Source organism: Myotis daubentonii, chromosome 11 (assembly GCF_963259705.1).
Source record: "Myotis daubentonii chromosome 11, mMyoDau2.1, whole genome shotgun sequence".
NCBI lineage: Eukaryota > Metazoa > Chordata > Mammalia > Chiroptera > Vespertilionidae > Myotis > Myotis daubentonii.
Window position 1 is genome coordinate 32,438,953 of NC_081850.1, and position 14,541 is coordinate 32,453,493.

At 37.1% G+C, this 14,541-nt stretch overlaps 1 protein-coding gene across 1 annotated transcript in view; it reads left to right on the forward strand.

Moving 5' to 3' along the window:
* The window catches only part of KIAA2026 (KIAA2026 ortholog), a 108,855-nt gene extending 97,315 nt beyond the window's left edge, over window positions 1-11,540 (forward strand). Inside the window, exons 9-10 of the mRNA XM_059658715.1 lie at window positions 5,794-5,981; window positions 7,261-11,540. Of these exons, the coding sequence (XP_059514698.1) occupies window positions 5,794-5,981; window positions 7,261-10,889 (3,817 nt within the window). The 3' untranslated portion in view covers window positions 10,890-11,540. The remainder of the gene's footprint in view (window positions 1-5,793; window positions 5,982-7,260) is intronic.
* The last annotated feature ends 3,001 nt before the right edge of the window (window positions 11,541-14,541 follow it).

Here is a 14,541-nt window from a genome sequence, read left to right on the forward strand (position 1 = left end):
AAAAAAGTCATGTGGTCCGATGAATCACGTTTCCAGTTGCATCATGCAGATGGCAGAGTGAGAATTTGGCGGAAACAGCATGAAAGCATGCACCTCACATGCATGAGTACAACCCTTCAAGCTAGTGGGGGCAGTGTTATGGTTTGGGGCATGTTTTCCTGGCATGACTTGGGCCTTTTAATTCATGTGGAACAAAGTTTGAATAGCACAACATACCTAAGTATCAATTCTGATCAAGTTCATCCTATCATGTTGATGGTGTATCCCAATGGAGATGGCTTCTTCCAACAAGACAATGCGCCATGCCACGGTGCTCGTATTGTACAGGAGTGGTTTCAAGAACATGAGGGAGACTTTAGACTTTACTTTGCTTAGGTGGCCCCCACAATCACCAGGTCTCAATCCAATTGAGCATTTGTGGGACGAAGTTAAAAGAGCCACCAGGCAGCTGCTTCCACAACCATCAAATCTCACAGAACTGGACAGTGCTATTCATCAGGCATGGTGTCAGATTCCTCGCATCACCTTTCAACATCTCATGGAGTCAATGCCAAGAAGAATCGCTGCAGTATTGAAGGCAAAAGGTGGCCCAACAAAGTACTGATGGGGTGGTCATAATAATCTGGCCACTCAATGTATATCATCTTCCAATACGTGAATATGGTGTGTTTCTATTTACCTATGTCTTCTTTTAATTTCCTTCTTCAATTTTTCTTTTTTAATTTTCATTGTACAGGTCTTTCACATTCTTGATTAATTCCTAAGTATTTTAATTTTCACTTTGATCATTGGCAGTCTATAAAAATACAACTGATTCTTGTGTACTGACTTAATATCTTCCTACTTTGCTCAATTTATTAGTTCTAGCAAATTTTTTAGTTCTTAGTGTTTTTTTACATATAATATCTGTGAACAGAGATCATTTTACTTCTTCCTTTCTAACTTGAATGCCTTTGTTTCTTTTTCTTGCCTAATTGCTCTGGCTAGAATATCTAGTACTGTGTTGAATAGAAGTAGCAAAAGCAAGCATCCTTGTTCCTGTGCTTAGAGGAAAACCTTTCAGTCTTTTACCATTGAGTATGATGTTGGCTGCGGGTTTTTCATGTATGGTGTGTGTTTTTTTAATGTTGAAGTAGTTTCCTTCTGTTTCTCATGTGTTGAGTGTTTTTATTATGAAAGGATGTTGACTTTTGTCAAATGCTTTTTTTGCAATAATTGAGATGATCATGCAGTTTCTTTTCTTCATTCTGTTAATGTGGTGTATTACATTAACCAGTTTTTGTATGTTGAACCATCATGGCATTTCAGGAATAAATCCCATTTGGCCGTGGTGTGTAATTCTTTCCATATGCTGCTGGATTTCATTTGCTTGTATTTTGTTGAGAATTTTTGCATTAATGTTTATAAGAGATAGCAGTCTGTAGTTTTCTTTTCCTGTAGTGTCTTTACCAGGATTTGGCATCAAGATAATGCTGGCTTCAAAGAAAGAGTTAAGAAATGTTTTATCCTTTTGAGATTTTTTGGAAAAGTTTGGAAAGGATTGGTATTAGTTCTTCTTAGATGTTTGGTAAACTTCACTGGTGAAGTAGTCAGGTCTGGGGCTTTTCTTTGTCAAGAGATTTTTTTTGTTAGTGATGTGATCTCCTTACTAGTTATAGATTTAGTCAGATTTTCTATTCATGATTTAGCTTTGGTAAGTTTTATGTTTTTAGGAATTTGTTCATTTCATCTAGTTACTCAATTTATTGGCATACAATTATTCATAGTACTCTGAATAATCCTTTTAGAATTGGTACTAATTGCCCCACTTTCATTTCTGATTTAGTAATTTGAGTCTTCTCTTTTTTTTTTTTTCTAAGTCTAACTAAAGGTCTGTCAGTTTTGTTGATCCTTCAAAGAACTAACTTGATTTTTCTCTGCATTTCTATTCTCTATTTTATTTAATCTTTATTATTTCTGTACTGCTAGCTTTGGGTTTCTTTGTTCTTTTTTTTCTAGGTTCTTATGTTATAAAGTTAGGTGGTTGATTTGAGATCTTTCTTGTTTTTTAATGTAAGCGTTTGTAGCTTTAAATTTTCCCCTTAGCACTGCTTTCATTGTTCCATACTTTTGATATGTTGTGTTTTTATTTTCATTCATTTGTATTTTCCAACTTCCCTTATGATTTCTTCTTTTATCCCTTGGTTATTTAACAGTGTTGTTTAATTTTCACAAAATTGTAAATTTTCCAGTTTTCCTTTTATTGATTTCTAGCTTCATCTGTGGCTTATATTCTAATGAAAGAAAGGGACCAAGTCAAATGTTAGATGATGATAAGTGCTGTAAAGGAAAATAGAGCAGGGTAAAGGGGGATAGGAAATGCCTGGTTTGAATGATGATTGCTCTTTTACCAGGGTGTTGGAGAAATTCCCTGATAAGGTGATGTTTGGACAGAGATCTAAAGGAAATGAGGGCCCTGACCAGTTTGGCTCAGTGGCTAGAGCAGCAGTGGGCAAACTACGGCCCGTGGGCCGGATCCAGCCCGTTTGAAATGAATAAAACTATTGAAATAAAAGACCGTACCCTTTTATGTAATGATGTTTACTTTGAATTTATATTAGTTCACACAAACACTCCATCCATGCTTTTGTTCCGGCCCTCCGGTCCAGTTTAAGAACCCATTGTGGCCCTCGAGTCAAAAAAAAAAAAAGTTTGCCCACCCCTGGGCTAGAGCATCGGCCTGTGGACTGAAGAGTCCCAGGTTCGATTCCGGTCAAGGGCATGTACCTTAGTTGCAGGCACATCCCCAGTAGGGGGTGTGCAGGAGGCAGCTGATCGATGTTTCTCTCTCATCGATGTTTCTAACTCTCTATCCCTCTCCCTTCCTCTTTGTAAAAAATCAATAAAATATATTTTTAAAAATTAAAATTAAAAAAAGGAAATGAGGGAGAGAGCCATGTAGATATCTGAAGAAAAAGAAGATGCAGAAACTCTAAGTTTGGAAGCATGTTTGGCATTTAGAGGAAATGCAAAGGAGCAAGTGTAGCCAGAGTGAGTGACTGAGTGAGGAGGAAAGTGGTAAGACTCAAGAGTGAGAGAAGTAAAGATCATGTAGGTCTTTAAGGACTTTGGTTTTCACTCTGACTGAGATGAGAAGCCTTTGTAGGGTTTAAAGAAGAGGCAGGACATGTGCTTTAAAACTTAATGTTTAAACTCACTCTGCCTTTTGTGTTGAGTTTAGTATGTAGAGGGACAACGATGAAAGTAGGGAAATCAGCTACAGTCTAGCAGTAATCCAAGCAAAAGATGATAGTGGCTTAGATCAGGATAGTAGCAGTGCTAATCACAAGGAGTGGATGGATTCTGGATATATCTTGAAGGTAGGATTTTTTTTTTTTTAATTCTCACCTGAGGATATGTTTCTATTGATTTTTTACAGAGAAAGAGAGGAAGAGAGAGAAACATTGATCAGTTGCCTCCTATATGTGTCCTGACTGGGAATCAAACTTGTGACCCTTCGGTACAGAGGACAACAATTCCAACCAGCTGAGCCATACCAGCCAGGGCAGGATTGGTAGAATTTGCTTAGGGATTTGAATATGAAGTGACAGAAAAAAATGAGAATAAAAAGATGATCCTCAGTGTTTTGGGTCTAAACAACTGGAATAATGGAATTGCTGTTAGCTGAGATGATGGGAACTGAAGGAATAACAAGTTTGGGGCAGAGGAAGAAAGAGATTCAGAGTTTGGATTTCAACATTTGAAGTTTGATATGCTTTTTAGACATCTAATTGGAGTTATTGAGTAGGCAGTTTAGTATAAGTTCCCAGTCTAAGGGAGTAAGCCAGATTTAAGTTTGGAAGTTGTCTGGATATAGATTATATTTAGGCTGTGAAACTGGTAGAAATTACCTTGTATGTGAACATAGATAAGAAGAGATACTGAACCCTGTGGCCTTCAGAGATGGTGGAGATGAGTACTCAGCAGAAGAGACTGAGAAGGTGAGTGTTTAGTAAGATAGGAGGAAACCCAAGAGAAAGAGTAGTGTCTTGGAAACCAGGGGAAGAAAATGTCCATGAGGCCTACTCATGATACATTGAGGAATATGAGGACTGAGGATTTATTATTTAATTTTGACAACATGAGATCATTGATGACCTTGATGAGCTGTGTTAGTAGAGAAGTGGGTAAAAGTTAGGAGTCTGTTCAAGAGAATTAGAGTAGAAGAATTAGAGTTTTGCTATAAAGTAAAGCAGAGAAATAGGGCAGTACCTAGAAGGACAATTGGAGTCAAGCGAAGTAATGCTTTGTGTTTTGTTTTTATTTTAATGAGAGAAATAACATGGTTGTATACTGGTTGAAATTATCTGATACAGAGATAAAAATGGACTCAGGCAAAGGAAGGTAGAATGGTAGAATGATATTCTTGAAGAGGTGAGACAGGATGCTTAAGTAGAGGAGTCAGCTTAGATACGAAGACAGAAAATATGAGTACAAATGAATGTCTGCAGTTGCAAATGAGGTATGAACATATGAAGGTTCTTGTCTGATTACTTCTATTTTCCCTGAAATAAGAAGCAAAGTCACTAGCTAAGATTGAGAAGGAGGGAAATTATAAATCCCATGTAGATATTTCTAAAATGAAATTAATTTTACAGTTACCCTTTGGTAACCCATTCTAGTATCTTACAACCCTTACCTACTTCATAAAACCTTAAGTATTAATTTAAAACTGATAAATTGAGAGTTATTATTAACTAACATTTATTGAATATTTATGTGCCACACATACTATGAGGTAAGCAGTTATTATTCTTATTGTACAAAGACATAAACTGATGCTTAGGAAGTCTTGCCCAAAGTCTTATAGCTATTAAATGACAGAAGTGAGACCTAAACTTCAATATGCAAATATAAGAACTTGTAGCAAAAATACATTAGAGAATGTATGTTCAGATTCTTTTTAAAAACAAAAAAAATAAAGGGTAAAGGTTAGGGGGTAGAACATAGAAACTCAGTTGAAAGCAAAAATGATAATAAATACAATATAATCATTTGGAAATGTTTCCATTTCTCCATAGTTTCATTAAAACATAGCTGTTACATTTTAATGTGAAAAGGATCTCTGGAAGATCACCTTTCTGCTTTGTTTTCTTATGCTTAATAAAGATTTCTTTCTAGTAGACCCAAAAGTTTAGAAAAATTTACTCTCAGGATTAAATGATGGATATTTATTTTGTTTGTTAATCTCTGTAGATAGTTACTGTTTCTTAGAATTTCTTGATTAACTTTTTAATGAACTTTTAAAATATTATAATTAGTCATTTTAAGACTATCTAAAATCAATATTCTTAGAATTACCTTTTTCTCTACCAGTAGCATTTAGAAAGACAAATGGGTGGAATGTTCAAACAATTTATTTTGTTTTTTTGTTTGTTTATTTTGTTTGTTTTAATATATTTTATTGATTTTTTTACAGAGAGGAAGGGAGAGAGATAGAGAGTTAGAAACATCGATGAGAGAGAAACATCGATCAGCCGCCTCCTGCACATCCCCCACTGGGGATGTGCCCGCAACCGAGGTACATGCCCTTGACCGGAATCGAACCTGGGACTCTTCAGTCCACAGGCCAACGCTCTATCCACTGAGCCAAACCGGTTTTGGCAAAAACACTTTATTTTGAAGTTGCAGATATAGTCTTTTCAATTCCTTATGCTATACCCTGGGTTTTGTCTTCTTAAATAATAATCATTGAAAAGACTGAACTAAACATGGGTATTTTGTTTGTTTGTTATCTTGGGCATTCTATTTCAGGAGCCGCCTAAAGAAAGACTATGATGATTTCAGAAGACAGCCTGATCATGATAAATTTACTAGAGAACTATGGACTACTGAAGAAGGTGAAGGAGACCCTGGAAAGGAATCTCCTAAAGTTGAAATCAGTAAGTCTATAGACTCAACAGAACCTCTAGATATCCTGGAGAAAGATCACTTTGATTCAGGTATGCATTGAAAAAACATCAACTATGCATTACACATCTGTAATTCAGTCCCCATTGTTACTTTCAGAATATGGCTATTTAATTATTATCATGGAATTATAATAAATCAAAGACTATTACTTCAGTACTAATCAAAGAAGTCATAAATTTAATAAAAGTTTAATAAAAAACACTTTTTCTTTTAAATCAACACTAAAAGCTCTGAGAAGTTTTAGTATATTATATGGAGATAAAATATCATCTAGTTAATGACATGTATTGATTGGGGAAATCTGATGTTTTGAAGGTGTACTGTGTCCTTAATAAAAGGTTCTTTGAATTTATTACATTTCTGGGAGTTTCTGGAGCCAGTGCTTGACTCCAAACTATATGTGTGTCACTGCTCATTACAGACCACACATTCTTGATCTGCACCTTCTTTGAAATAGGTTCAGCCTCTTCTTATCACTGTGTTTGAAGCACTATTTCTAATGTTTACTTTAAATGGGAACTTGGAAAAAGTCCCTAATACTGTGAAGATTATTTGTTAATAAGGAATGACCAAGATTGATGGCCTAATGATAACTGAGTGGACACACTATTCTTATATTAAAGGCTGGATTAGATTATCTGTAATTCATTTCAACTCATCAGATTATATTATTATATAAATCTAATTAAATTACTTTCTTTAGTTATATGAGGATTAGTATGAAAATTTGTGGTTAGAAATGAATTAACCTGTTGTATTTTATGTCTTTAGTAAATTGAAAAAGAGTAACTTCTTATCAACCCAGTTTGACCAGACATGAACATAAATTTTTTACTGTAGGGGTAATTAAACACCAGTAAAAGCTGGACACTTTTCATCCTTTAGAGTCTCTAAAATTAGATTAGTATGGAGAACCATCTCTCTTTGACATCAAGCTTTTCCTGTGAAGAAGAGAACTAGACTAGATTCCTTTCCAAATCTAAATTCTTAGCCTTTAATTGCTGGCTTAATCTCTTTAAAAGATGTAAAATTTCCTTTTGCACTTACATGGTCAGCAGAATTAGAGAAGTTAACCAAAAATAATTTTCTTGTTAATAATAGGATGTTCTTGAAAATGTTTATTATATCAAGATTACTATGTCAAAGGTCATCTTACCTTAATTCCCATCAGTGGTGCTAAGACTTGAATCACCTTATAAATTTCTTAATAAATCGTCAATTCAAAGATTGACTTTTTAAGAAATAATTGGTCTTATTACTATTCACTTGCAATTTATATTAACAAAATGCTTGTTTTATAATTTTCAGATGATATGAAATTGTCAGAAATAGAGTTTCCTATGGCCAGAAGCAAGTTGTTGAAAAAGGAATTGCCTTCTAAAGATATACTGAAGACACTGCCTAAAACACTTAAGCGACAGTCCAAACAAACTAGTCATCTGGATGATAGCACAAAAGAACTTTCTCCAAGGAAGAAAGCAAAGTTAAGCACAAATGAGACAACAGTTGAGAATGCAGAAGATGATATGCAGATGGACTATTTGGATGAATCAAAGCATACAGAGCCACTGTTTCCAGAGTCATTTGCCTCAGTGGATTCAACACCAGTGTCTACTCTCCAGAAAGGGACCAAACCTATTCAGGCCTTGCTTGCAACGAATATTGGGAACAAAGTGACCTTAACAAATCAACTGCCCCCTTCCACAGGTAAAAGTGCTTCTGTTGTGGAAAAGCCAGTTATATCTCCTCCAGAAGCAAGCCCCATAAAGCCAGCGTTGACCTGCCACACCAGTACAAAAGGTCCTTTACAGATGGTGTACAAAATGCCCTGTGGCCAGTGGTTGCCCATAGATCTTCATAATAGCTCGGTAAAGATTCAAATGCAACCTATGCTGGATCCTAAGACAGGAGAAAAAATCATGCAGCAGGTCCTCATTCTGCCTAAGAATTTTGTGATTCAGCATAAGGAAGGAAAAGCAGTTGCAAAAGAAATACCACCACTTCAACAAAAAGGTACAGAACAACATGGTTTATCTTTCCAGCAGACAGCAAATGTAAACTCTTCTTCAGCAACAGTTCTTGTCAAGTCAGCAGGAGCTGTTTCTTCTACCCATCTACCTAATGCAGTTTTGAACAAGACGATTACACCTTTGTCAAATGTGAATAGTGCTAGACCACAGTCTTTGTCACCTGTAACCTCCATAAGTAATTTATTAACACCATCAGTTAAGAATAGCCAGAGTGAAGTAGGAAAAGTCAAAAATGCAGTTTCAGCAACCACATTCCCCCATCCCGTTGCTTCACCCACCATTTCTTCCATAGTTCAGCCTCTATTATCAGCAACAACACTAAGTGGATCTACAAATCCTGGTAACTCCCTCAACAGTTTTGCACAACAAACTTCTGATTTTTCTGAAGCAAAGCAAGAATTGAAAACTGTGTGTATCAGAGATTCACAGTCAATTCTTGTAAGGACACGAGGTGGGAACACTGGAGTTGTGAAAGTACAAACAAATACAGATCAAAATTCACCCAACAGTTTATCTTCAAGTTCAGTTTTCACTTTTGCTCCTCAGCTTCAGGCATTTCTGGTGCCAAAATCAACAACTTCATCATCCTCTGCTTTTTCACCAGTAGCTGGAATGACTACTACATCTAGTCTTCCACCTTTTGGCCAAACACCAACTTCTGCTTCCATTCCAGCTGGCTTTAATCCATCCATGGGGAAAAATCTCAAACTTACATTAGGACAACCTCTTGTAAGTGATAATTTGGGCCACATAGTAGAGAAGACTTCACACATGCCCTCTTCTCCCTTAAAGTCCTCTATTTCTTCTAGTACTCCGCTATCATCAACAGCAAATAGTTCAGTAAGTGTAATTAGCCTTCCACCAGGAAATTTTGGACAAACCAACGCAAATGCTATTCATACTACAACTAAACAGCAACAAGCAGATTATATCACCAAAAGTTACCCTGTTACAAGATCAGAAGCAACAGTGGCAACAAATGGAGATGTGATCAGTGGGACTACAGTTCAAAAAGTTATGTTGGTATCAGCTCCATCTGTTCTTTCTTCTGGCAGTGGAACTCCAATTAATGTGACAGCTGCACCAACACCTACAGGTGTGTCTGCCCAGAAATTAGTTTTTATTAATGCTCCAATATCCAGTGGCACTTCTACTATTGTGGCAGAACCATTAAAACAAACTCCCCCCTTGAATAAAACATATGTTAAGACTCCAGAGCAGCCTCAGATAGTACTAATTCCATCTACAGTGGGAGCACCAATGAAAATAAATTCATCAACAACTGTGTCTCAGATAAAAGATGTGAAAATTGGTCTAAACATAGGTCAAGCAATTGTAAATACTTCAGGGAGTGTGCCGGCTATACCATCAATTAACATACTGCAAAATGTAACCCCAAAAGGAGAAGAAAAAAGTACCAAGGGCTATGTTTTGCCATTGTCAACAAGTGGTAATTCAATTCCAGTAAGCTCAAATTTTGTGAGTCAAAATATTACTCCTGTTAATGAATCAGTGGTTTCTGCAGCAAGAGCAGTAAACATGTTTTCAGTAACAGGAGCAAATGTATCTTTAGGTTCTCTTTCAGTGACCTCAACCTCTGCTTCAGTTGGGACACGACCTCCTGTTTTAGTCAGTGGAAATGATACCTCTTCAAGAATTATGCCTGTTTTGTCAAATAGACTTTGCACATCAAATCTCGGAAACACTGTGGCGATATCAACTGTGAAAACAGGACATCTTGCATCATCTGTTCTGATTTCAACTACACAACCAACAGTGTCTCCTAAATGTTTAACATCAGCTTTGCAAATCCCTGTTAATGTTGCCTTGCCTACACCTGTGACTATATCCCCTAAAATCAACACAGTCCCACAAGTGGCAACAGTATCAGGAGCCACACGTTCTGTATCTCTTTCTAAAAGACAATCTCAGACTTCTGTCCAGTTTCAATCACCAGGGATTTCAGCTACAGTGCCAACAAATATGAACACAAATAAACCTCAAACTGAATTGCCATCCCTTTCACCGAGTCCAAGTAAAATAGTTAATATTTCCAATGTTGCTTCTCTGCCAAACCAGCCAATATCCCCTGCTTTAATAAAGTCATCCTCCAGTTGCAGTTCTACTCCAGGTGGCTCTGCCATTCACACTGCTACAGCACCATCACATGTAACTAGTGTGGTAGAAAGTCAGTTCAGTGAACCTTGTATTCAGCAAAAAATAGTCATCAACACCAGTACGCCTTTGGCACCTGGTACTCAGATCATGATCAATGGAACCCGGTTTATTGTTCCACCGCAAGGTCTTGGAGCTGGCAGCCATGTTCTCCTTATATCTACTAATCCAAAATATGGACCTCCCTTAGTGCTTAACAGTGGCCAAAGCATTCAGCCTATACCAGTAGATAATCCTGTCCAAAAGACCACACTAACATCTAATAATTTAAGTGGGCAACCGGTAAAACAATCTCTAAGAACCTCTACAAAAATTGTAAACTCTCTTGGGAATGCAAGTTCTCTACCCACAGTGCATACACAACCACAAATCATAAACACAACTGCTCAAGTTTCTGTTCCACCTCCTGTACCAACGGTGTCATTGACTTCAGTAATTAAGTCTCCTCCAAGTACTCTTTTAGCCAAGACATCTTTGGTTTCTGCCATTTGCTCTAGTAATTCTCCACTGCCAAGTAGTACTTCAGTATTTCATTTGGACACATCAGTCAAAAAATTGTTGGTTAGCCCAGAAGGAGCCATTTTGAATACCATAAGTACTCCAGCATCTAAGGTTTCTTCACTCTCTTCATCTCTCTCTCAAATTGTTGTATCTGCCAGTCGAAAGCCTGCCTCTGTCTTCCCTGCGTTTCAGTCATCTGGCTTAGAGAAGCCTGACACAGCTGCATCTTGAATTTAGACTAAACGAGCCAGTTTTTAAATAATGGGGCATTGTTTTGATTCCCATATAAATTTTAACTGTTTATTATACTGTTGAAAACATACTATACTGTGTGTGTGTGTGTGTGTGTGTGTGTGTGTGTGAATGTAGCTTTTCATTAGCTTGCAACAGGCTTTGTTTTCTTGGGGAGGGAAATACCTGTTCCATTTCACTCATTGGTATATGTTCTCTGAGGTTGGTTGTTTAAAGTAGACAGGCTTTTACCTGTCTGTATAACAAATTGAACAAAGTCAAGTTTGACTAGTTTGGATTAAGCTAGCCTTTTGCGCACTTGCATTGACATGTTTCCTCTTGATTTTGGACTATTGCAGCGTGTATCTACAATATGGTATTTTGTGTCATTAGTGAAATCTTATTTTTGTTTCTGTAAAAATATATATATATATATTTATGCATTGTGAAAATGCAGTCCATGGTGTAAAATTGTACATATTCCTAAATTCCTAACAACCTGTACTAAACTATATGTACAAAGAACTATGCTGTCTTATTTATGTTTTGTTTACATAATGTATAGTTTTTTAAGTATTTTAGTAATTTTGGACCAGTGAACTGTTAGCAACAATGCAGAAGAATCTGCATGTAATAAACTGAGTTGCTGTATTTGTTTGTTTGAATACCATTTTTTTAAATTGCGTTCTTGTTCCATTGGGAGAATATATGATAGAAAATGGAGATAGTCCTTTACAAAAAAGAATTGAGGCTGGGAAATTTGAACTAATAGCTAGCATTTGTATAGGCTTTACAGTTTACAAACTGTACTTCCACATCTCATTTGATTTTCACGGTATTCTTGAGAAGGTTAAGTGATGTGTCCAAAGTCACCCAGCTAGTAGGTGGTAGAGTCAGGTTTTGAACGTGATGCTTTACATCCTTTTTCCATGATTTTACACTATTTCTGTTATAAAATTTTACTCTAGATTTCATTATTTTAACTTTTTTCTGTAAGTCCACCACCAAATTCTACATTAATCAAAATAAGTAATCTTTCAGACCAATGTATTTGCTGTCTGTTTATACACTCCAGATAAGTTTTTATAAGCTTTTTATTTTTAAATAACTTTAGATTCACAGAAAGTTAAAATGATAGCACAGAGAGGTCCCTTGAATCCTTTAACAAGTACCCCGCCCCCCCCCCCCCATAGGTTTATTTTTATATTGAGGTGTTGGTTCATAGTGACTAATTTTCCAATTTGGTATTTTTTAAAACATGATTTTTTAGTTTAGAATAACAAATGTAGACACTTCAATTACTTGTAAGTACTCTTTGCTTTTTATTTGTTTTTGTCAACTACAGAGCAGTTACTTAAATTCCATTATAAAGCAATTTTTATTGGTCATTTTATTCTCAGGGTTTTACATTGTGGTATTTCAGGATATGCCTCATTTTACCACTGAGCCAAACCGGTTAGGCTTAGGATATGCCTCATTTTAAATAAAAGATTTTATACTTATTGGATCTTTATATCCATTATCTTATTTGGGACATTGTATATTCATCCACATTCCATTTATTATAATATTGTTAACCTGTGGTTGAAATGGTAGGGAAGAATAGGCCTACAGACTTATTTTGAAACTACATTTAAACTTATTGGTTATCAAAGTGGGCAGTGAGGGTGGATATTCCTGGGAAGTTGCTAAGGGTTCTCAGAAACCTGTATTTGTGTTCTAAGAGCACTTTTACCATGTCTATGTTCAACTCTGTAGTCACCTTCCCTTTCCCTGTCAGTTTAGAAAGACCATGGATTTCAGGGGGAAGTGGGTGATGTTGAAATGCATTACATTCTACATAGGTGGTCCTCAATAAATGAATGTATGTATTTAACTATATTAAGTATGTTTTTTTTAATTAATTTGAGAGAGGGAGAGAAATACAGATGTGAAGAGAAACGTCAATCAGTTGCCTCCTGTCTGGGAACTGAACCCACAACCTGGGTGTGTGTCCTGACTGGGATTGGAACCAGCAACCTTTCAGTGCTTGGGACAACGCTCAACCAAATGAGCCACCCGGCCAGGGCCATGTGCTTAACTTTTAAAGTAAAACCACCCAAAACTGTTTGTCTTTTGTTGAAAATAATTATCTAAGCCACTTCCAGAAATAACTGAATTACCTATTGGTCCCATTTAATCTCAGTGAGGGACCTAAATAATTTATTAACCACTAATTCTTTTCTAACTCCTAAATTCAAAATTCTGATAATGACCTTCGAAGCTCTGTGTGATCTGTTGAACCTTTCAGAGTGAAGTGCTCCCCTCCTCCTCCTCAGGGCTTGAAAGACTCTCCTGTCTTTTAAGTTTCTGCTTACCTCTCCAGCTTCATTTCAACCTACTCTTGCTCAGTGTGCTCTAGTTTTTTTGTTTGTTTGGTTGGTTGGTTTAGTTTTTGGTCCTAGAAAGTTTGAGACACCTCAAGGTCTTCCCAGATGTTTTCTTTGACTTAATGTTCCATTATAGGTTCTCATCACATCCTATATAATAAAGATGTAATATGCACATGGTCATTAGGCTGTGAAGGGACCGACCCTGTAAGGACTGGATCACAGATCAGCAGGAGGGTCGGGCAGCGAGCTACAAGCGGGCAGGCGTTGGACAGCTACAGGAGGGGGAGCAGGGCAGCAAGCTATGGGGGGGGGGGGGGCGGAGCTACAGGAGGGCAGCAGCGAGCTACTTATTCGTAGGACTACTACTATTACATAACTTCCTCTCCTTACCATACCCGAGCCAGCATCATATTGCAGTTACAGATTGAGGTCATAGATTGAGAAGGACAGATCACTCCCTCACAACTGTAATAAAAGCACTTGTATGCACTTATGTAATGCCAGCCCTAGCTGGTTTGGCTCATTGGATAGAGCATCGGCCTTCAGACCAAAAGGTCCTGGGTTCGATTCCGGTCAAAGGCACTTACCTCGGCTGCAGGCTCCTCCCTGGCCCAGGCCCTGGTCAGGGCTCATGCAGGAGGTAACCAGTTGATGTGTTTCTCACATCAATATTTCTCTCTGTCTTTCCCTCTCCCACTCTCTGTAAAAATGGGAAAATATCCTCGGGTGAGGATTAAATACAATGTTTATATGGATCTAATTCTAGAACATTCATGAAATGGTCTAGAATTTTAATAAAACCATCTAGAGCAGGGGTGGGCAAACTTTTTGACTCGAGGGCCACAATGGGTTCTTAAACTGGACTGGAGGGCCGGGACGAAAGTATGGATGGAGTGTTTGTGTGAACTAATATAAATTCAAAGTAAACATCATTACATAAAAGGGTACGGTCTTTTTTTTTTTTTTTTTTTTTTTAGTTTTATTCATTTCAAACGGGCCGGATTCAGCCCGCGGGCCGTAGTTTGCCCACGGCTGATCTAGATCCTCAAAACGCTATCTTAATAATGATTCCATCAAACTTCAATTTGAGCAAATGTAGCATCAAGTAAGTAAAATCAAACTGAAAGAATTATTATCTAAAAATTATTTTTAAAGAGAAAACACGTCCTTTAGAAATTGAGTTGTCTGCTGTAAACCTGAATCAAACCTGCAGATGGCTCAGATACCTGAGTCCTCACAGCTTGGCCTCTCCTCTGGGGACCTGATGATTTAGGGAGTCA